Here is a 20,360-nt window from a genome sequence, read left to right on the forward strand (position 1 = left end):
ACCCGACCAAATGTTTTCAACATGGAGCCCACTCTCGCGGCGCCCCCTCCCGGCCCCTCACCGTCGGCCGGGGCGGTCACCTCCCTCCCTCCCTCCCTCCCTCCACCGCCGAGCAGATCCGGGCGGCCGGGGCGGCCTCCTCCCTCCCTCCGCCGCCGGTTATATCTAGGTGGCTCGAGGTAAGGGGGCCTGGCGGTGGCGCACCCCTACCCCTCCCCCCCTCTCCAGCGGATCCGGCAGCGCCAGCCCTCCCCTCACCGGATCCGACGACGCCGGGGCCCTCTCGCTCAACCATGGCCAGGGTGCGGTGCAGGAATGGGCGCTTGTCGATGGCGGCGTCGAGACTGCGCACGAACTCCAGGTCCATGTACGCCTGGAGGTGTTGCGCGCACGCGCCAGGTTGGGGAAGGTCTCCAGATTCGCGGCGGCGTGGGGCTGTGGGGGTGTGCTGGTGGTGGTCGGTGGTGGTGGCGGCATGGGAGGTGGTGCTGGCGGAGCTGGCGGTGGTGGCGGCCGGTGGTGGTGGTGTTGGCGTAGCTGGCGGTGGTGGCGGCCGGCGACGGCGGAGCAGGATATTTTTTTTCAAAAATTGGATGCCGAGTGTTTTCTTGTCACTTGGCAAAGACTTTGCCGAGTGCCCGACACAAAACACTCGGCAAATCAGTGTTTGCCGACTGAATTTTTGCCGTGTGCCGTTTGCCGGGTGTTACACTCGGCAAACGGTTTACTGAGTGTTTTTTGCCCTTCGCCGAGTGCCCCTGGCACTCGGCAATTTTAAGCTTTCCCGTAGTGTTAGTGTGTACTCCCTCCGTTCTAAAATGTAGGTTGTTTTGACTTTTCCAGGTTCACAGATATTATTATGCATCTAGACATACACTATATCTGGATGTATAATAATATATATGAACCTAGAAAAACGAAAACGACCTACAATTTAGAACGGAGGGAGTAGTAAGTTACTCAAAAGGACCATGCTATCCCGCGACGGGTCGTGCAACCACAGAGCGTGTGACCCCAAGCCTTTGCCACTCTACTGCCTTGGAGCATCAAACAGTACTTAAACATTGCTATTTATAGAAGGGGTAAAGATAAGTCGTTATTCAACTCCACAACAAAAAATAATAATATTTTAATTAGCTGGCACGATTGGAGAAAAATTCATATGCTGTCTCTTCCAGATGAGCTGCATATCACTTATGGGGAATGCTAGTATATTTTCTTTAAATGAGCAGAACTCACTCATCAAGTGTCCGTTTTTAATTCTGTTTGCGCCATTGTGCTCTTAGTGATGAGATCTAAAACACAAGATCCATATATGATATGTTTCAATGCTGTTATATATGACTGGCAACTTATGGACAAACTTTGTAGCAATTTATAAACAAAATAGTGGTAGTATCAGTCAACTTATATGAGGCTATGCATCATTTTATATAGAGACCATGTATCCACTTATACAACAACATTTTGTTGACTTTATGCATACATGCACTATCACACTGTAGCATGCTACGTTACTTAAGTACAAATAGTGATACTATCAAAGTTATATCGAGGCTAACAACTTATACATCAACATTATATACATCAACATTATATTTAACTTATGTGTAGTTGTGCTATCGGCATAAGTTCATTTTTCACAGAAGTAGTTACTACAGGTACAACATAAAATTTTCGGTGAAAAAAATATTTCAAAACATATGCATGATGGATCTTGTTTTATATAGATGTAATTGTTTGGAACATAGTGCTACAAGTGGAATTAAAAATAGACACTCTATATAAAAGTTATAGTATTTTTAAAGAGGTGAAACAACTATTGCAAATTTCAGGTCACAAAGGAACATTCCCTTTGGGTTGCTCTGGACGGGGTCTCACCCCGTACGTCATGCATGGTCCATGATGTGACAAAACTTGGTCTACCTATGCCAGATGTGGGCCATCATTGTGAGGTGTTAATTTAAGAAAAAACCATGCCGGTAAAAAAAAAAGCAGGCCAAATGGGCCAGCCTGCTCGTGCGCAGGTCAGGTGGCGACCGGTAGCGCGTTAGATTTTTCCTTATTAAAAAGCGTTTAAATGGGCTAAACGATCATTTGGGTGAACATGTAAGCCGTGCATTTTTAGAGGAATTTTACCCACTGACCCAACAACACCAGAACGGCCATCTCCGTCATATTTTTAAGGCCTAGACCAGTATAATGCACCGGGCCCAATGTCTACAGTAGGCCGAACGGCCCAGGACGAACGTGCTCCGTGTCTCCCGAACCCACCAGTTTCTTTGACGAAGGCCGCCTGCGCTCACAGGTCACAAGCTCCTCCTCTCTCGGCTCCTCCTTTCCCCTCCATCTCCTAATCTCCGGTGGTGTACGGCTCCGACGAGATGGCCGCCCCTCTCCGGCGGAGCCTCCCCTCCCTCGGTCGCGCGCTCCTCACGCCGGCGCCGGTGCGGATGCTCTCCGCTGAGGCCTCCGACGCCCTGGTAGAGATCAAGCCGGGGGAGATCGGGATGGTCTCCGGCATCCCCGAGGAGCACCTCCGCCGTAAGGTAACGCCCAGCATCCATTCCCTCTCCTGTTTTCTGGCTGACAAATGCTAGGTCGCGTGGATCGATGCGGGCATCTTCAGAGATGTTTTGGATTCAAGACGGGGGGACGCTGGGACGGGATCGATGCATTGGCTGTGGTTGGAGTTTCTAGTGGATAGAGAGGCGAAATCGTTTTTATGTTTTGTTATTGATTGGTCTGAAGCTCGAACTGTGACCTAGAGGAATGTGTGGAAGATGGGGTCTCCCCGCGTGTCACCCAGGCACCCAGCTCGATTCCTTCACACCAGGGCCTTCTGTGACAGGAATGTGCACTTTTATGCTTGCTTGTTGAAGCATATGTGATGAAAATGGCCAGTTCTGGGTCAGGAAATTGAGCATCTTCAGAGCTTAGATTATGCTGGGTGGATGTTAGCTGTCCAAATTTCAGCAGGATAGGTAGTAAATAATTGCAGGGAGTTACACTAAAATGCAACAAATGTTAGCTTTGTGAAATCAATGTTGAAATAAAATATCAGAACCAGAGTTGGATCTTATAGGAAGATTCACTTAATAAACACTATGGTTTGGTTTGCCATTGGCCTAGTATCTTCTTGTGAAAAGTAAAGGTGTTATGTCTCAAGCTTTTATATACCAGTGTTTTTCCTCAATTGACTTCAAGACTAAACTTCCCAATCTTATTGATATATCGTCCATCACACAAGCTGGAAACCCAGCTAAATGACCATATTTATTGAAATTGGAGTGTTGGACTGGTGACTGAAGCAATAATTCTCATTTCACTGCTCCTATTGGTGGTTCAAAATATTTATATCTGATACTTACTGCAGATTCAATGTTTGTGTGTGAGTCAAGTGACAATGCGTGCCTGGTCCTGTTCTTTTTCATCTTTGAATAGATATGTGAACTGCTGATATTGTTCTGGCTTTCTTTCCCTTGTAATTTATGCATTGTAACTACTTGGAACATTTCAGTTTTTTCTTCACAACTGCTCAGCTTATCCTTGTGATTTGTGAATTGTCAGGTTGTAATTTATTCACCAGCAAGGACTGCATCCCAGCAAGGTTCAGGCAAAGTCGGGAGGTGGAAAATTAACTTTTTGTCAACCCAAAAGTATGCTTCTTGTTCTGCTTTTTTGGTCCCTTTTATTGGTCTCTATTGCTTTTTTTTTTGCCTCTATTGAATCATTCATCCCCAAGTTTTTTTGTGGTCAGATCGGTTACCTTAACAGATATTGAATGAAAACAAATCACCTCCCGTAAATATACTTTTGACTTCATTCACTTATAAATGTCTAGGTGCTAAGACCCAGGGCCAAGCACTCGTCTGATGCAAAATAGCTTTATCTTCCAATTGTTGATGTACTGCCGAAGTGCCTTTTTCCAATCACTTACTGTCACTGCAAAATTATATTACCTCTGGATGGAATGAGAGTATACCTAGAGATTAATGCTACTTCTCAGCAATGACTCTACCTGAACATGCATTGCAATTTTCAATGCTTATGGAGAGGCTTAGCTTTCTCTTATATTGTTTATTGCTGGAACTTCAGTAACATCGTACAATTTTGAATCTGTCAATACTTGAATTATTTTATTATTACTCCCTCCAGCTATTATTACTTGATGTTAGGACACAAAAATAGACTTGAAAGTAGTTATATTATTGTGTCTTGACGGGAGTATGTTTTTTCTTTGGGTGGGGTTTCAGTGCCATGATTTTGGTTTCCCACTACTCGCAACCTCGTACTTGCAACCACATGTGATGGTTTCACCCTTAGAAACTGCATTACAGCATTAACATCTGTTTGATGTAATGATAGGTTCTGTTGAGTGGCGGTCCATTACATATGGTAATAATAACTCTGTAAATTGTTGTGAATGCAACATGTCCCTTGGCCAGTACACCAGATGCTGATTCAGTGTGTGGTCATCTCTCAATTTTTATTTTTTGGATGTAGACCATGCGCCATGCATGTTTGTGTAGGCTCGTTACATTTTATCGTAGCTGGGTAAATTATGCAACTGCAAATGAAGGAAAAAATTAAGTAGCTGCCCCCCCCCCCCCCAAAAAAAAAAACAACAACACAAAAACATATCTTTTGACAAATTGGTTGCCATTTGAATTCATGATAGGTGGGAGAACCCGTTGATGGGATGGACATCTACTGGGGATCCGTATGCAAATGTTGGTGAGGCAGGACTTACCTTCGACAGTGCGGAGTCAGCAAAGGCATTTGCTGAAAAACACGGATGGAATTATGTGGTGAGTCTATTTTTTCCTTGTATATAACACCGAATTGGAAAATTAGATGCTCTATTTGGCACTGCTACCCAGGAATATTTGGAATGATGGAAGCGTGGCTTGAATGATAACTCTAACATGTGGGGTTTGTTTACTCCTTTTTATCATAAAGTTAGAAATCTGAGTATTCAAGGAAAAAAGTTGAAATTTGAGGAAGCAATTGTAGTGTTCTGATGCTTAAGTGTCAACGTAGTAGTGATGGTCTACAAACTAGACCTGTTCGCGGTCCATCTATTTAAGTACATATGGGCATGTGCTTCAAGGTGGTCGGTGTATGTAGTTTTAGTTTCCAGTTATAGTGAGTTTTATTTTGGTGATGTTAATTTCCAAATAATAGCTGCTGCTCTACTGCGACATACTAGTCCCTTGATAGCATGTTTACATATTGATTTTAGTCAACTAGTGGAAAACATGAATGATGCCAATATCTAGTGTGGGGCTGTATTTTTTCCAAAATGTCTTACTTCTGACCACTTTCTCAATTTAGTCTTGAAATGTTTTTAAATATAAATTATCTTCTTCCAGTCTTTTATCTGTACTGCTTGCCTTAAAGTTATCTCTTTTCAAGTTGCCAACACTACAACTTCGTTTGATGTATCGTGCTATGACGTAGTGATAATGTTTGGAGTATAGAGTCATCTATGTATACCTTAGTAGAGTCCTTTACATATATTGCCTCCACGGTTCTATTAATCCCTCTGGTTGAAAATATAGGCCGTTTTGGGATTTCTGCTGGTCAAACTTTTTTAACCTTGACCATCAATATCTTTTTTTAATAAAGATTGACAATATAAGATAGCTATTACTAGATTCACCATGAAAATGAAAAGTATTTTCAATCTATTTAATTACCATTAATGGAAACATCATATTTTCATAGAAATCATTGGTCAAAGCTTCACCTAGTAGACCAATGACCTATATTTTGAATCAGAGGGGGTATTCAACACAAGTGCTATTCGTAAAAATAGATAACTCAAAAAAAAAAGCCTGTGCAATTTCCAATTCTATTGGCACTTGTAGCTTTGATTTTGAATGCATATGGTGTTTGGTTTTATTTCTGAACTAAGCCGAAGCCATATTTCTGGTATGATTTTTTATACGTTGACCTTTGTGCTATTATTGAAGTATCTAATTATTTGAATTGAGCCTTTAAATTTGTTATGTTTCTCCCAAGTTTCTTAAACATACATTACCTCTGTTTGGGCAGGTTCGGAAACGTCATACACCTCTTTTGAAGGTCTTTATCTCTCCCTTCATATCGTCAGTTGACTTTATTAATGCTTTTCTTTTACCATGCATATAGATCTTACAAAGTTCTTATGTGCATCTTCTCGCAATGCTTATCTTACAGCTCTATATCGTTAACAGTGCATCTAAATTCCTTTTTTGCTTCAGTGCAGTACCAGCCCTTACAACTATATCTTCTGTCCACACAAACACATGTCATATTTGGACTGTAGGATGTGTTATTTTCAATGTATGCTTGTGCGTGTTTTAGTGATAAGTCATAGGAATAGTTAACATTAAGTTTCAAGTAAGAACTGTGAAGTAAAAGACGCTTGTTAGGGGAAAAGACCTTGCCATAAAAGAGAACTTGTTACCATGTTAATGAAAGTACTAATGGTAATTTAATGATATAGCATGCTCTTGTTTTCCAGATATACGCTGTTTGAACATGCCACCTTGTCTGCAAAGGCAAAATAGGCAATTTGGTCCATGAACTTTGCACTGAGGGTCAACTTCGTCCCTGAACTTTCAGTTGACCAAATTAGTCCCTCAACTTTCGTTTTTGGATCAAACTCGTCCTTGTGCTGATATGTGGCTCCACATTGTCATGAAACTAATACGAAAAGTCCTTTTTACCCTTGGCTCTTTTCTCTCTTCATTTTTCACCTTTAGAATTACAATAACGTATGATCCAAAATAAATATGAGGATACATATGTTTGTCGACGGAGTATGGTATAGCGTACCACGAGTATGTGAGCATATGTTGATCTTAGAGCATGCATGTACACATTAAGTTGTATATATACCAAACAAATATGAGTAAATATTTGTTTGGGTACATATATTTTGCCCATCAAATTTGTATGTGCACATGAAGGACTTTAAAGAGTACGAGTAGATACACTTTTTACAAACCATATTGTGTTAGTTTAAAAAACATATTGTTGTGTGCATGTATTAAGGGAGTATGAGCACATACATGTTTGACCTACATGAGCCAAGGGCAAAAGGGACTTTTTGCATTAGTCTTTGCAAACATAGAGCACTACATCAGCACAAGGGCGAGTTTAACCTAAAAATAAAAGTTGAGGGACTAAATTGGCCAATCTGAAAGTTGAGGGACGAACTTGACCCTTGGTGCAAAGTTCAGGGACCAAATTGCCTACTTTGCCGTCTGCAAACTATATATTTTTTTAAACATATGTAACATGTGAAACAGTGATCCATTTGAGCCCTGGGACATCTGAGATCCATATGTTTCTGTTTTATAGGTGAAATGCTTAACTTTGCATGGGTGGGCTGTATGATGAAAACTCAGTTGCAATATGAAAAGTCAGTTGCCAAATAATGAATTTTTTTACTTTCTTCATTTTTTTTTGAGGATTGGTGATTTCTACCTTAGAAGTAACATTTTTGGTTCTAGAAAGCCTTTTTTGAATTCTGTTTATTGAAATCAACCTGGGTTGCTATCTACTGCACAACTATTTTATTTCATGATTAAAAAGAATTCCACAAGTAAATATAATTACTTTTCTGTTTGCAGCTTGACATGTCTCAGCATGTTTGCACACGGTAGACAAAATACTATCCATCTTTGACATAATAACAGTGTAGCACATGTTAATGATTCAGTATGCCTTTGACGGTGATAGGGAGGATAAAAGATTATCCATGCTTGGATGGCAGAGGCAGTGGGAAGGGGATGGTGGTCAACCTAGTGAAGGAGTTTTGCGGTGTGGCCTGGTAGTGGGTTATTGATACGACGGTTAGAATAGAGGTAGAATTACAGGCTAACTTTTGGTGCTGCTTGTGTGTACTCGCGTGTGCTCGTTTTGATATAGGTGGGGGGACTGTTAGGTTGGGGTGAGGGAGGGATTGACCACTACAGGTAGTTCCAGCAATGTGACCACTACATAAAGTTTCAATTGGAAGGAGAGGTGGGGAGAGGGGGGGCGTCCACTTGAAATTGGAAGCCTTCTGATGATGGTAGCACTAGTCCGATTTCTCCATGTTCACATTTTGCATGGTTGCTGTGTATGTCCCTTTTCTCAAAAGTAGTTTTGAGTTCTTCAATGTTTGTCAGAACTAAGAAGTCAGAGTTGGCCAAGGAAAAAGCCAAATTTGGCATCTGCTTGTAGATACGATGAATGTGTGTGAACTATGAACAGTTTCCAGAGTTATACCATCCTCATCGACTCTTAAAGCCTATCTTGTGTTAGCAGGATATGGATAGGGACAGGCTGGTCACTGCTAGCTGCCATATAGGTTGAATCTATGTCTGTTGATGCAATGTGACGGCTGTTTTGGCAGTTTTTTCATGGTGCATGCATTCTTACATATGGTACATACATATGCTGCTAAGAAGTAGGCTTGTTATCCCTAAGCCCAGCAATTTTACTTGAGTGAATTACTGCACCAAAACACACATACAGCTGATACAGAGATAAACTTTGCAAAACTCTAGACAACTAGACTGACATGCAGTTAGCGAATTACTACAGTAGAACAGAAATATGGTTGATGGAGTATCAAAGGTCAACAATCCTTCCTAGCTATTTCTGTACTTGTCTGCGCCGGACAACTGATCCAATTATTTGATGCAACGTGCATGCTATTGGTTCGTGGTGATGGTACCGACAGGACCAATCTGGTTATGCAACTGGCTCATCTTGACTGGACTTTTGCTTTTACTTCACCATAGTATTAGAAACATCTTCTGGTCTTGGTTGCCGGAAATAAGCTAACTTTGAAGAAATGTTGGACCAGCGTCGGGACAATTTCAAAGTATATCCATTTAAATCACTAGGACTGTTGAAACAATTAGGTTCCAAGGAATTGCTCTGTTTCATTCCACTAATTTCTTGTGCCCAAGCCCATTGATTTCGAAGGTGATACCTTGCGTTACCGTCTAACCAATTGCACCTTTTGTGTGTCTGTCATCTGTGAGACCTGTGTTGTACAAATGCACTTTTGTGCTAATAGAATAATTTCAAAATAATATTTGCCGTCTACAGCTGAAAATTTTGATTTGTTCTTTCTGACTGACCGGATTGTTTTTCGACAATGCAGCCCAAGGCTTACGCAGAGAACTTCAAGTGGAGAGGTCCCCCGAAGCCGGAGCAAGCTTGAGCTCGAGACCTCTAGTCTGTGAGCCTGACATTCAGATGATGTTGTTTTCGTCCTGGACTGCTTTTGCTTTCATCAGTATCTGTTGTGAAAGTAAGAGCTAGAATATGCCTCTATCAAACTTGTAATAAGCATGAGCTGCAATCAAACAAAATACATACCCTTCCAAAATGTTTTTTCAAGGCTGCCATTGTATTTTCGTCCTGTGTGATTGCATGGTTGGTAATATTGGAAAGAAGACATCATGACATTTCTGTGTTAAATGATGTTTCAACTGAACCAGAGAGTAAAGCATGCCATGATGTCTACTTGCTTTTGCCCACGACCAATCTTGTTTGCCCATGAGCAGCCTGTCGTTATCAAACTGGAAAGTCAGGTGGAAATTAACATGGGCGGTTTCATGAAATTACAAGTTACATTTTCCCTTGCATTATCCAGTCAACATCTTATATGTACTCCAGATTTCAGAACTGGGTCTACATTCTATGGACTTTGCAAAAGATGAAGTTGATCTAGTTTTAACATGCAGCTTAGCCTGTGCACTTGGTTTGGCACACCGCAGTGCGTGACGCAAGAGGCGGTACAAACTTCTCCTAACTATCGCTCGTCTCGCCGGAGCGGCGGCCAACAGATGCGTCGGCGTCGACGGTGCGGAACCTCCAGGTGAAGAGGTAGTCCCTGGACTCACACTGCAGACGGCTGACGTCGCACGGTGCCAAGATGGAGGTGCACTTGCCGCCGTACTCCCACTCGATCCTGGCCGTGCATGTGAAAACCCCGTGGGGCTCCGGCAGCGACGCTGGCTCGCCCACCACCAGTGCCACCTCCCCGCTGATCCTCCTCGACGCGGCGGCCACGGCGTCGAGCCACGGGCACTCGGACTGGCCCACCATCTCCTTGTACGCGTCGTTCACCAGCCGAACGCGGTTGCTGGAGTCGGAGACCACCGCCGGGAGCGCGTCGGCTTCCAGCTCCACCTCCACCTCCGCCGCGGTCTTGGAGACGACGGCTGTGCAGGTCGCGTCGGTGCGGTGGATGCGCTCGACGTAGATGGTGGAGCACACGGGGCGCACCGCCCGCGGCGAGATCACCTTGGGCTCCAGCAGCTTCCGCAGCAGGTCGCGCTCCACGGGCACGTCCCTCTCCTCCGCCGCCACCTTCACCAGGTCCCCGGCAACAGTGGTCGCCGGCGGTAGCGACGCCAGAGGGAGGCATGCACTGTCCGGGACGACCACCGACACATGCGCCCTGGTCGCCGTGGCCGCCGCACACCGGAGCGGCGGGTACGGCGCCTCCGCCCTCTTCCGCTTTGCAGCCGGCTGCGCGGGCGACTTCGGGGACACCGGCACGACGGTCGGGCGGCCGCGCTTCCGCGCGCGGCAGGGCCTGTTCTGCAGCTGGCACAGCACGCGGTTCGCGGCGACCACGCCCTCGGCCGCGGCCTGCGCCACCGGCGACGCCGCCGCCAGTGCGGGCTTGGGGGCGATGGGGCGGAACCGCGCGAGGATCTGGTTGGCCTTGACGGCCGGGTCCGCCGGCTGCACCATGGCCATGGCGAGCAGCGCTGCCGGGCTCACGAGGCTCAGGGTCGGGGTCAGTGGTCAGTGTACTCGACCACTCGAGTGAGACCCTGAGACGGAGCGGAGCTAAACGGCGCGTTGGGGCCCGGCCGGCCCGGGGCAAGGCGCGGCTTAAGAAGGGCGGGGCGGCCAATCGGACGCGCGCAGAGGGAGGGGCACGTGGGAGGGCGCGGCGGGGTACGTGGGCGACCGGGCGGGGACGCGGCCGACACGTAGGCGGAGCCGAGTCGCGGGGCGCGCGCTTTGGAGGGGCGGCTTGGGTTGGGTGGGTTCCAGTGGGAGCACGGAGGAGAGGAGGGCGTCAGGGCGTGTGAGGTGACGGCGGGGGCCTGCATGCGGGTCGCTTGGCCGCTTCGGCTTGCCCCTCGCCTTCGCCGTGCCGCGCTGCCTCGGGCGCCTCGTCCCCCGTGGCGCGTTCCGCCGGCTGGGCCGCGGGCACTGGCTGGCTGGCGTGCGGGCCATTGACGGGGCGCGTTCGCGTGGGCGTTGGCGGGTCTCATTGGCCAGTACTACGGCATCGCCCACCAACCAGCAACGTATGCACTACTCCAGCACTCTACTCTTGCGTGAGCACTTTAACTCGTCTCAAGAGAGATTTGGTTTGGACCGTAGGTCTGCATGTGTATATTCTGATCATATCTCAAGTTTGTAGCATATTCTTGAGAATTTTCAACGAATTTTGAACCAGAACATGCTTGTTCTACTGTGAGTTCAAGCGTGCGGTGGTAATTCTGAGCCCGGCCGGTGGCACCCTTGCCTGTCACAACCAAACAACACCAGGCGCCTAAAGGCACGCGTTGTTGATCACCGCGCGAATAGACTTATTAGACTTTACATGCATGCAAACAAAAAACTCGAGAAAAATTTGTTAGATCTAGCTGCAATGATAAATGCGTCATCCCCTTCGATGTGTTAAACGTTGGTGACGAACACGGTTTGAGCTGTTGAGCACGTGGCGTGCAGTATGGCTAGATTGGGATGGCGGACCCTTGCATACGTCGTCGGGTGCAATGCATCCTCAGATCTTCTTTCAATCCTCCGTCCTCTAGTAGCAAAGCTCATCTTTACCGTGTTTCTCGGGAATTGGGAGTAGATCGATACGGAATCAACTTTACGAAATGGAGCATGCAGTAACCCTGCCGCTCCCAAAGAAATTAATTAATTTTAAATTTGATCAAATTTATACAAAATAGTAGTAACATTTATGGTACAGAATAAATGTTGATAGATTAATTATGTAATATATTTTCATACTAAATCTATTTGTATGGATGTGAGTATTTTTTATAAATTTGATCAAATTTGAAACTGTTTGGCTTCTCAAGAAATGAGAGTTGCAATTTTTTTTTTGAAGAAGAGAGTAGATCCGAGGCAGCTGGGAGCTGGGATGGACGTACGCAGCTGGTATCACATTCGCGTACGGACACGTAGGGCCGATACTCCTCGTACACGAACCAACACACGTGGAAGTGGAACCAACATGCATGCATGCAAGCCCCATGTCCTACTGGAACCCAACCACGGGCCTAGCCATGGTAGCCAGCCGCACGAGACCAGCAGGGGCGGGGCGCGTCTCGCCGTCTCCCCGCCCGAGAACCGAGAGCACCCTTTTGGATGCTACTGGCGCGCGATCTCTTTAATCGTTTTCTGCTGCATGCGCGGCATCTGCTGCGCGCCGTGGCGAGCGGACAGGAAGGGCGCGCGACGAGTGGCCGCGCTGCCATTGGCCGGCGCGGCAGCGCGTGGCCGACGCATGCCGCGCGCGCAGGCGCTCGTCCGCCCGGCGAGTGGGCGGGGCAGGGCGCGGCGCGCGTCGCGAGGAGGCGCGCGCTCGGCTGCTGGTTGCTGGCTGCTGCGACGACCGCAGGCTGCATGCGTGTGTTGGAGCTAGCGTGATCCGGTGCTGGCTGCCAGCCGCCTGTGCCCCGCTGCGCTACAGCTGTTGGACGGGTGACGACGGAGGGAGCCATGCTACAGTTAATGCGAGCTTTGCTGCTGCAGTTCATTCATGCGCACTGGTGACCGACACTGCAGTACTAGTACTCGTACTTTTGAATGCAGATTTTTTAGATCTTTTCGGAATAACGTGTTTGCATAACATGGACCTGTATGGTTTGCTTTTTGAGATAACAGTGAGGTTTTCTAGCTGTGACTTGCGGAGAACCGTTTCAGTTTGCTACTTAGTTCCAAATTATAAGTCATTTTGGTTTTTCATAATATCTATAAATTTAGAAAAACCAAAACAGGACGGAGGGAGTAGTTTGCGGTCTCTCACTCACTCGTCTGTGAGACTGACCAATTTCGGCTAGTCAGCTCAAGAAAATAAAGATCGCAACATTTGGGCCCAACGGACCATCATAGCCAAGATTTACTCGAGCCGCACGATTTGGGCCTAATACGGCCCAATAACTTAGTTTTCCGGTCAGATCTTGCGGATACTCGCAAAAGCCCAAACCGCGGGTCAGTGGCTACGCGCCATTCTCCTCTTCCCAAAACAACACGAGTACACGACCTTTTCCCTCTCCAACCGACCCTACTTCCCTAGGGTTCGAAGCTTCTACATGGCCACGTGGGCACCAGGGGCGCGCCTCGCCGGCGAGGTCTCGCGGCCCGGAGCACAGACCTCCGCGAATGGACTAACCTGCGGGAGGCTGCGGCGGGTAGCAGTTACGCGCCGCTGGCGTGGACGCGGAGTCCGGTGCTGCGCGGTTAGTAAATCCGGCTCCGGCGCCGCCGCCGCCGCCGCCGTGGACCCCGGGGAGGAGTTTGTGGGGTTCTTCCGTGAGGCGTGGCCGTACATCCGGGGCCACCGCGGGAGCACCTTCGTGGTCGTCATCTCCAGCGAGGTGGTGTCCGGGCCACATTTCGACCGCGTTCTGCAGGTATTGAGAATTTGGGATGGTTGCCCGGGCTGTTTGCTTTGCTGTACTTTGGGTTCATCTATTACTTGTTCAGAGTACATTTGAGCAACTTCCATGTCCTTGGGTGTAGAGTGTTGAATTTGATATGGCCTCTAGGTCCTTGGGAGTACTAAATAGCCAGCTTACCTTTTGTTTTTCTCTATAAAAAATCTGACCAAAGAAATTAAATCATCATCATCAAGCAATTCTAAATCAAGAGACAACAAGACATCCTGCTGACCTGGGCTGTGATGGTTCACTGAACTTGATTGATTGGGATGACAGTTGAGGAGAGTGAAATCGAACATTAAATCTAACCTTTGTACAACCGATACTTCACTAACCCAGCCATACACATATCCAGTACTTCCTCTACATCACCATAGTGTTGTTTTTGAAAGTCGCATGTCACTGTATCGCCATAGCCTTATTGACTCTAACTATGCTTGCTTTTAGGTAGGACAATTGCGATATCCAGGCCTCATAACAATTTGAATTGGAGATCCATAAGAAAAATCAACATTACCAAGGAAAAAGGAGTAGAAAGCACCAATTCTTGTCAGGATAGTCTTACTCTTATGGTTAGGCTTTGGCCACAGCGATTCCAATTTTTGCATTACCAACCATACTGTCTTTTATGAAATATGCAGGACATCTCACTTCTCCATGGTCTGGGGATCAAGTTTGTTCTTGTTCCAGGAACACATGTTCAAATTGATAAGCTGTTGTCAGAAAGAGGTCAGTTCGCTGCAACACTCATGTCGAGCATTTCACAATTCATTCTTAAGCCAGTACTCTATTTGCACATGCCTGTGCTACACTAAAATGGCTATGGAATTGAAGTTGGTTCTTATTCTTCGTGTGTTTATTTCTACATATATCAGACTTTAGAATACAACAGCAACATAAAGGATGGCTACTAAGCATATGAAAAGAACTAGCTGCTGCAGCATGTAATTGACTGCTCCACTTGACCTGCAAAGCTTCCAGTACACTATATCTATATGATTTGCATACTGTTCTGTCCTGATCTATCCTTTGCTTTCACTAACTTTGGTTGGTTTGGTTCTTTCTTCATCTAGGCATCTCTTATTTTCCTCGTAGTGCATGTGCTCAGCTTATGAAAATTCTTGTAGGGAAGAAGGCCAAGTATGTTGGTCAGTATAGAATTACTGATTCTGATTCGTTAGAGGCTGCAATGGAGGCAGCTGGTAGAATACGGCTGACAATAGAAGCAAAGCTTTCTCCTGGTCCTCCAATGCTAAATCTCCGTAGACATGGTGTTATTGGACGCTGGCATGGTCTTGTGGATAACGTTGCAAGTGGCAACTTCCTCGGTGCCAAGGTGAATATGTATAAGTAACTGGGCTTCTAAAATCTGGATTTTATTTTTGTAGCATATTCTTTGTGCAACCTCAATGCTTGTAAATAGCTCTTCATAAGAAAGATAACTGTAACACCCCGTCCTCCAAAGCCGCACCGCCCAGCCCTTCCAAGGGGCGGGCACACCGTCCTCGCTTCGTGTAAAAGGTTAACCTGAAGGTGCTATGGCTGGTTGACAAAGGCTTATAAGTTGGCTCCACCCTTGCTCAACTAGCATGGTGGTACTAAACATGCGCACCTGCGCTCATGGGCCACACTGGGCCAACCAAATTGGGCCGGGTGTCACAATAACCCTACTTTTCTTTCCTTCTTTTCATTACACCATAATAAAGTTATATAATCCAAAGAACCATATGCTTCACAAATAAGAGCATGCATAGTATCTGTGTTCATTTCCTTGCTTTCTTTTTGCTATTTATTAGTTCTGCTGAACTTTTCTTGGCTTGGGGTCCTGCAGCGGCAGTACTGAATATATGTATCTTCCTTTGGCAGAGAAGAGGGGTGGTTAATGGTATTGACTACGGATTCACTGGTGAAGTTAAAAAAATAGATGTTTCACGGATAAGAGAGAGGCTTGATAGTGATAGCATAGTTGTTGTCAGCAACATGGGATACTCGAGTTCAGGGGAAGTGTTAAATTGCAAGTATGTTGTTTTTTTCTAACACAATTAACTTTCATGTTTTTGTATGATTGTATGCCTGATTTTTTTTATCTATATTGTTACCATTAATTTGTGCACAATATGATACAGAAGTTATGTGCAAATGTCCTATCTTACTTGCAAACAATTAATATAGCACCTTATTGCTCGTATATATTGCAGCTAGCATACTTAACAAAAATTCTCTGTCTTGTTTGCAAATATTCAGCACCTATGAGGTTGCTACTGCATGTGCGTTAGCAATGGAGGCAGATAAACTTGTGTGCGTTGTAGATGGTCAGATATTTGATGAGCATGGACGAGTCATTCATTTCATGTCTATTGAGGAAGCTGATTTGTTGATTAGAAAGCGTGCTAAGCAAAGTGATATTGCTGCAAATTATGTCAAGGTTGTGGATGAGGAGGGTATCAATTCTCTACAGAAGGGGGACTATAAACCATCATTGAATTCCAGGGCTCATGTAAACGGGTATGCTGCTGCTTTTCAAAATGGTTTGGGTTTTAACAATGGAAATGGTATTTATTCTGGTGAGCAAGGGTTTGCCATTGGTGGTGAAGAGCAGTTAAGTAGATCAAATGGCTATCTTTCTGAGTTGGCTGCAGCAGCATATGTCTGCCATGTAAGTGTTTTGCCTTATACTTGACATTCTTTATTTTGTTAAGTTCTGTGTTTCTGGCTGAAGATTAATGGTTTTCTAGAGTGCCTTACATGTATATTCTTTGTTGTTATATGTTTATCCTGTACATAGTAGTGAAAATTGTCTTCTGGAATTGCTACCTGCAATAAGGGTTATCGATTAATATAATTCCATATTTGCATGTGCATGTGCTATCTCATGTTAGATCTGTGTGCATGTTTGTTCTGCTGCCATGAATCGGTCATGCAATGCTCATGCTACCTGAAGTGTTTTCATATGTAAGGAAAACGCAGCATGTTGGAATACATACTCAGTAATGCAGCATCTCAACTTACCAGCCATTTGGATTGTGGGATACGAGGATGGAATAGGGATTGGGATATGGCATTGGTGGGAAATGGGTGATTAATATATTGTATGGTAGAAGCATGGAGGGCTAGAATTAAAACACCCCTACTTACCAGTGGGGTATGAGTTATTGCATCATTATTTTATTGTATTCATACTGTCTTGCTCAGTATAGTACAATAGCATGTAGCTATGAAGTTTATCTGGATGAGCTTGAGCTTTAGTTTGAGGAGGCAACATGTGCTGTGATATTTGCATTTTCTATTTCTAGAAATCAAGCATTGTCCATCTAGCCAAACTATATTGTTTTGGAAGGTGTAAGCTTACTATTTCTGTGAAAGGCTCTATTACATAGGCTTGACTATACGTTGACCATTTGTTTTGTCCAAATGTCAGGGTGGTGTTCAAAGAGTTCATATCATCGATGGAACTGTAGATGGATCACTGCTGTTAGAATTGTTTACAAGAGATGGTGCAGGAACAATGATAGCTAGGTATTCTAAAGCTCTTATTTTACCAAATTTTTGCTCAAAATTTGTTGCTTTGATGCTCATGCCAATAGTCGAGTGCCTATTATCTTTTATCAACATAGAAGCGTTTCCTAGACATCTAGTATCATTCTTTTTGTCATCCTTGATTGCCAAAAAAATATTTGCATATGAGAAATAAAATGCCTTTGGTATGTGTCGAATCTGGAGATACCCTTGATTGACTATTTGTGCTTGTCAAACAATTACTAGGCATCTAGTATCATTCTTTTTGTCATCCTTAATTGCCAAAAAATATTTGCTATGAGAGATAAAATGCCTTTAATATCGGTCGAGTCTGGAGATATCCTTGGTTGAAATTTGTGCTTGCGGAACAAATGTTCACCATTTAGCATCTACAAGCTGTCGTGGGAATCACAATTTATTCCCTACCATATGTTTTCAGGGATGTTTATGAAGGAACAAGGATGGCTACAGCGGAAGATCTTCATGGTATAAGAAAAATTATTCGACCGCTGGAGGATTCTGGTGTTTTTGTTCGGAGAACAGATGCAGAGGTGTGTTAACTGATAAACATTGTTTTGTACTGAGTCCTTGAGCTATGCTTTGATTTTGTTCCTTCATGCTCACTAGTGCTAAAAAGGATCTTTCTTTATATATTTTCTCCAGCTTCTTGATGCATTAAACTCGTTCTATGTTGTTGAAAGAGATGGTTCAATCATCGCTTGTGCTGCCCTTTTCCCATTTCCTGAGGATAAATCTGGTGAAGTTGCTGCAATTGCTGTATCTGAAGAATGCCGAGGAAGAGGTCAGGGTGACAAGTTACTTGGTATGTTCATTGCTACTTGGATAAGCAGAATCTTTTCTCTCTTCATTACTCATTGCAATCATTTCCCCAACACATGCGCACATGTTCCATCCAGCGTGCACGCACAATCCTTAAAGACGAGAAGATTCCACCACGAACCAATAAAGTGGTGTTAAAGTTGGGGTCTCTGCTCTCTAATTCATCTCTCTTTTCTATTCCTCAATCTTTCAGCTAGTGTGTCCCCCATCTCATGTGAAAAGAGTTCAATCTTGTGGAATTTGTACTAGAACAGGCTAAACAATCCAATTTCTTGTTTTACTCATGGTTATGATTATGCTTCAGATTACGTCGAGAAGGTGGCGTTATCCCTTGGTCTTGAGAAATTATTCTTGCTTACTACACGGACTGCAGACTGGTATACCTTTGTTCTTCTCTTGACTCATTACATTCATGGCCCAAAACCTTTAGCGTTATCTAAATGGTTCTGTTCTCTGATACCTTAGTTTATGTAGAATTACCACGTTTCCCCGTTAGTATCAGGGTCTATCAACATTTTGTAGAGCATATGGCTATAGTGTGCATTGAATGCAGTCTCTAGGTTGGTGTGCTCCATGCAACATTTCTTTAACCCACTTGACTTTCGTTTTATTTTTCGTTTCATCTTTAAGAATCTGCTTGATCATCTGGAATGCTGCTTTCACATGGCTTGGTCAGGACCTGTTCAGTTACTGAATATACAATTATCACCTGGGAAAAACAACATTGATGTCCAGTATGCGGATAACAACATTGTTTTGGTTTTTGGCTTTCTGTGTGCTTCAACCTTGTGCTTAATTTTGAAACGTTGCAGGTTTGTGCGGCGTGGCTTCTCCGAGTGCTCTATTGATTCTATTCCTGAGCAGAGGAGAAAACGTATCAATCTGTCACGTGGATCCAAGTATTACATAAAGCAGCTCCAGCCAAAGCATGCCGGTGTTACTACCAACAATTTTATCATCAGATGACACAATATTCATGAAACTTGGTGCAACTTGAGAAGATGTCTGCAACGATTACATCAATTTTGCTCCCTGCCCAAGGGCGCAATTCAGACAGAAAACAATTTTTCTACTGACAGTGTATTCGAGTGAGAGTTGTTTTCATATTTACATGTGTAAAGTGAATTCAGTTTCACAACAGAATTGTGGCAGAGAACAAATAGCTAATTGAGTTCCAATGTATACCCTATTAACCAGCAATGTCACAATAACAAATAGAGGTATGCATCCAGAATTAACTACCTCTTCAGCTTTTCGTAAGAACTAGTTAAACCATGGGCTCTATCCATAGCTGTCAAAACACTCTGAAAAGAAAGTAAAGTGAGGTATTTCTCTGGCTGATCACTCATTGTGCTCCAGGAAAGTTAAATGTGCTTCCTTTTTTTATGCGTTCGTGTGGGTCTGCAAAAAGAAGCAGAGTTGTTATCCGCCAGCTGGATCGACAGGTTTTCTAGTTTTGCTGCCAACCAAGAGTTTGGTTTTTTTTTAAGTATGGAAAGTCGAATTGCTTATTCTGATAACGACTTTGTTCTGCCGAGATCAAAGGCAAAAAAGGCTTTTCTACCTTTCATGGTACAAAGAGCATATCAAGGAAAAATATTAATTTCCGTGTACGAGATGCTGAAATCATTGGCAAGGCTTTTCTTCCGCTGATGTCAGAGGCAAAGCTTTTCTCTTTGAGAGGCTGGTACGTATGGACTGCACATGCATTGCGAATTTTAGTGTGTTTTGCATCAGATTGCACATGGACGGCGAAGTCGTTCGGAAGCACGCGACGTTTCCGAGCGCCGGCAAGAGGTTCGATGCCAACCAGCCACACGATGCAGCGGCAGACGGCCGAAGGTGACAGCAGCAAATTAGGAATCACACCTCGCAGCAGGGTTCAGAACTTAGGTGAGGTTCTTAATAACCAACCACAAGACGAGGTTGAATTGAAGGTGCATGGTGCTGCGTCACACCGACCTGACGAAAAGCTAACATGGACATGCCGCAGCTGCCAAGCAAATAAGCAATTGCTCCAGGTCTTGCATTTTCTTGGCTTGTAGACCTGAGTCGTGTTGGAATTTCTCTCTGATGGAGACCACAGGGTCCACGACCACAAGAGGTCTCGGCTTCAGATCTGGGGTCACACGGTTTCTTGCATTATGACATTCTGATAAGTTTACTTGTGAGCTGCCAGAAGATCAGTGCTTACCCAAGATGTAACCTCTTATCATTATTTTTTGACCCGAAGATGTATTTTTTATCACGAAAGAAACACGTGCAGAGCTCTTGGCTTCTTGCTAACGTCTCGTTAAAAAAAGGACA

At 44.7% G+C, this 20,360-nt stretch overlaps 3 protein-coding genes across 3 annotated transcripts; 2 read left to right on the plus strand and 1 right to left on the minus strand.

The window, feature by feature from the left end:
- Positions 1–2,283: 2,283 nt before the first annotated feature.
- On the plus strand, positions 2,284–9,516 carry LOC101773438 (NADH dehydrogenase [ubiquinone] iron-sulfur protein 4, mitochondrial). Its single transcript, XM_004958101.3, has 5 exons — positions 2,284–2,549; positions 3,571–3,659; positions 4,682–4,811; positions 6,061–6,090; positions 9,152–9,516. Exons 1-5 carry the CDS (start codon positions 2,385–2,387, stop codon positions 9,209–9,211), a joined length of 474 nt encoding a protein of 157 aa, XP_004958158.1. The 5' UTR covers positions 2,284–2,384; the 3' UTR covers positions 9,212–9,516.
- A 121-nt stretch (positions 9,517–9,637) lies between these two features.
- Positions 9,638–10,858, minus strand: LOC101773030. The gene has a single exon (XM_004958100.3). The coding sequence runs from the start codon at positions 10,759–10,761 to the stop codon at positions 9,802–9,804; it is 960 nt and encodes a 319-aa protein (XP_004958157.1). The 5' UTR covers positions 10,762–10,858; the 3' UTR covers positions 9,638–9,801.
- Positions 10,859–13,269: 2,411 nt separating this feature from the next.
- Positions 13,270–19,397, plus strand: LOC101773856 (probable amino-acid acetyltransferase NAGS2, chloroplastic). The gene is made up of 10 exons (XM_004958102.2): positions 13,270–13,670; positions 14,339–14,426; positions 14,825–15,033; positions 15,564–15,715; positions 15,942–16,353; positions 17,116–17,213; positions 17,653–17,764; positions 17,877–18,036; positions 18,358–18,430; positions 18,866–19,397. Exons 1-10 carry the CDS (start codon positions 13,350–13,352, stop codon positions 19,017–19,019), a joined length of 1,779 nt encoding a protein of 592 aa, XP_004958159.1. The 5' UTR covers positions 13,270–13,349; the 3' UTR covers positions 19,020–19,397.
- Positions 19,398–20,360: the final 963 nt, after the last annotated feature.

This window comes from Setaria italica, chromosome II (genome assembly GCF_000263155.2).
Source record: "Setaria italica strain Yugu1 chromosome II, Setaria_italica_v2.0, whole genome shotgun sequence".
Lineage (NCBI taxonomy): Eukaryota > Viridiplantae > Streptophyta > Magnoliopsida > Poales > Poaceae > Setaria > Setaria italica.

Coding starts and splice junctions, on each gene's coding strand:
- LOC101773856 (XM_004958102.2), top strand. CDS start 13,350: ATGGCCACGTGGGCACCAGGGGCGCGCCTCGCCGGCGAGGTCTCGCGG. Junction 15,034..15,563: donor GCAACTTCCTCGGTGCCAAG/GTGAATATGTAT, acceptor TTCCTTTGGCAG/AGAAGAGGGGTGGTTAATGG. Junction 17,214..17,652: donor GCAGGAACAATGATAGCTAG/GTATTCTAAAGC, acceptor ATATGTTTTCAG/GGATGTTTATGAAGGAACAA.
- LOC101773438 (XM_004958101.3), top strand. CDS start 2,385: ATGGCCGCCCCTCTCCGGCGGAGCCTCCCCTCCCTCGGTCGCGCGCTC. Junction 3,660..4,681: donor AACTTTTTGTCAACCCAAAA/GTATGCTTCTTG, acceptor AATTCATGATAG/GTGGGAGAACCCGTTGATGG. Junction 4,812..6,060: donor AACACGGATGGAATTATGTG/GTGAGTCTATTT, acceptor CTGTTTGGGCAG/GTTCGGAAACGTCATACACC.
- LOC101773030 (XM_004958100.3), bottom strand. CDS start 10,761: ATGGCCATGGTGCAGCCGGCGGACCCGGCCGTCAAGGCCAACCAGATC.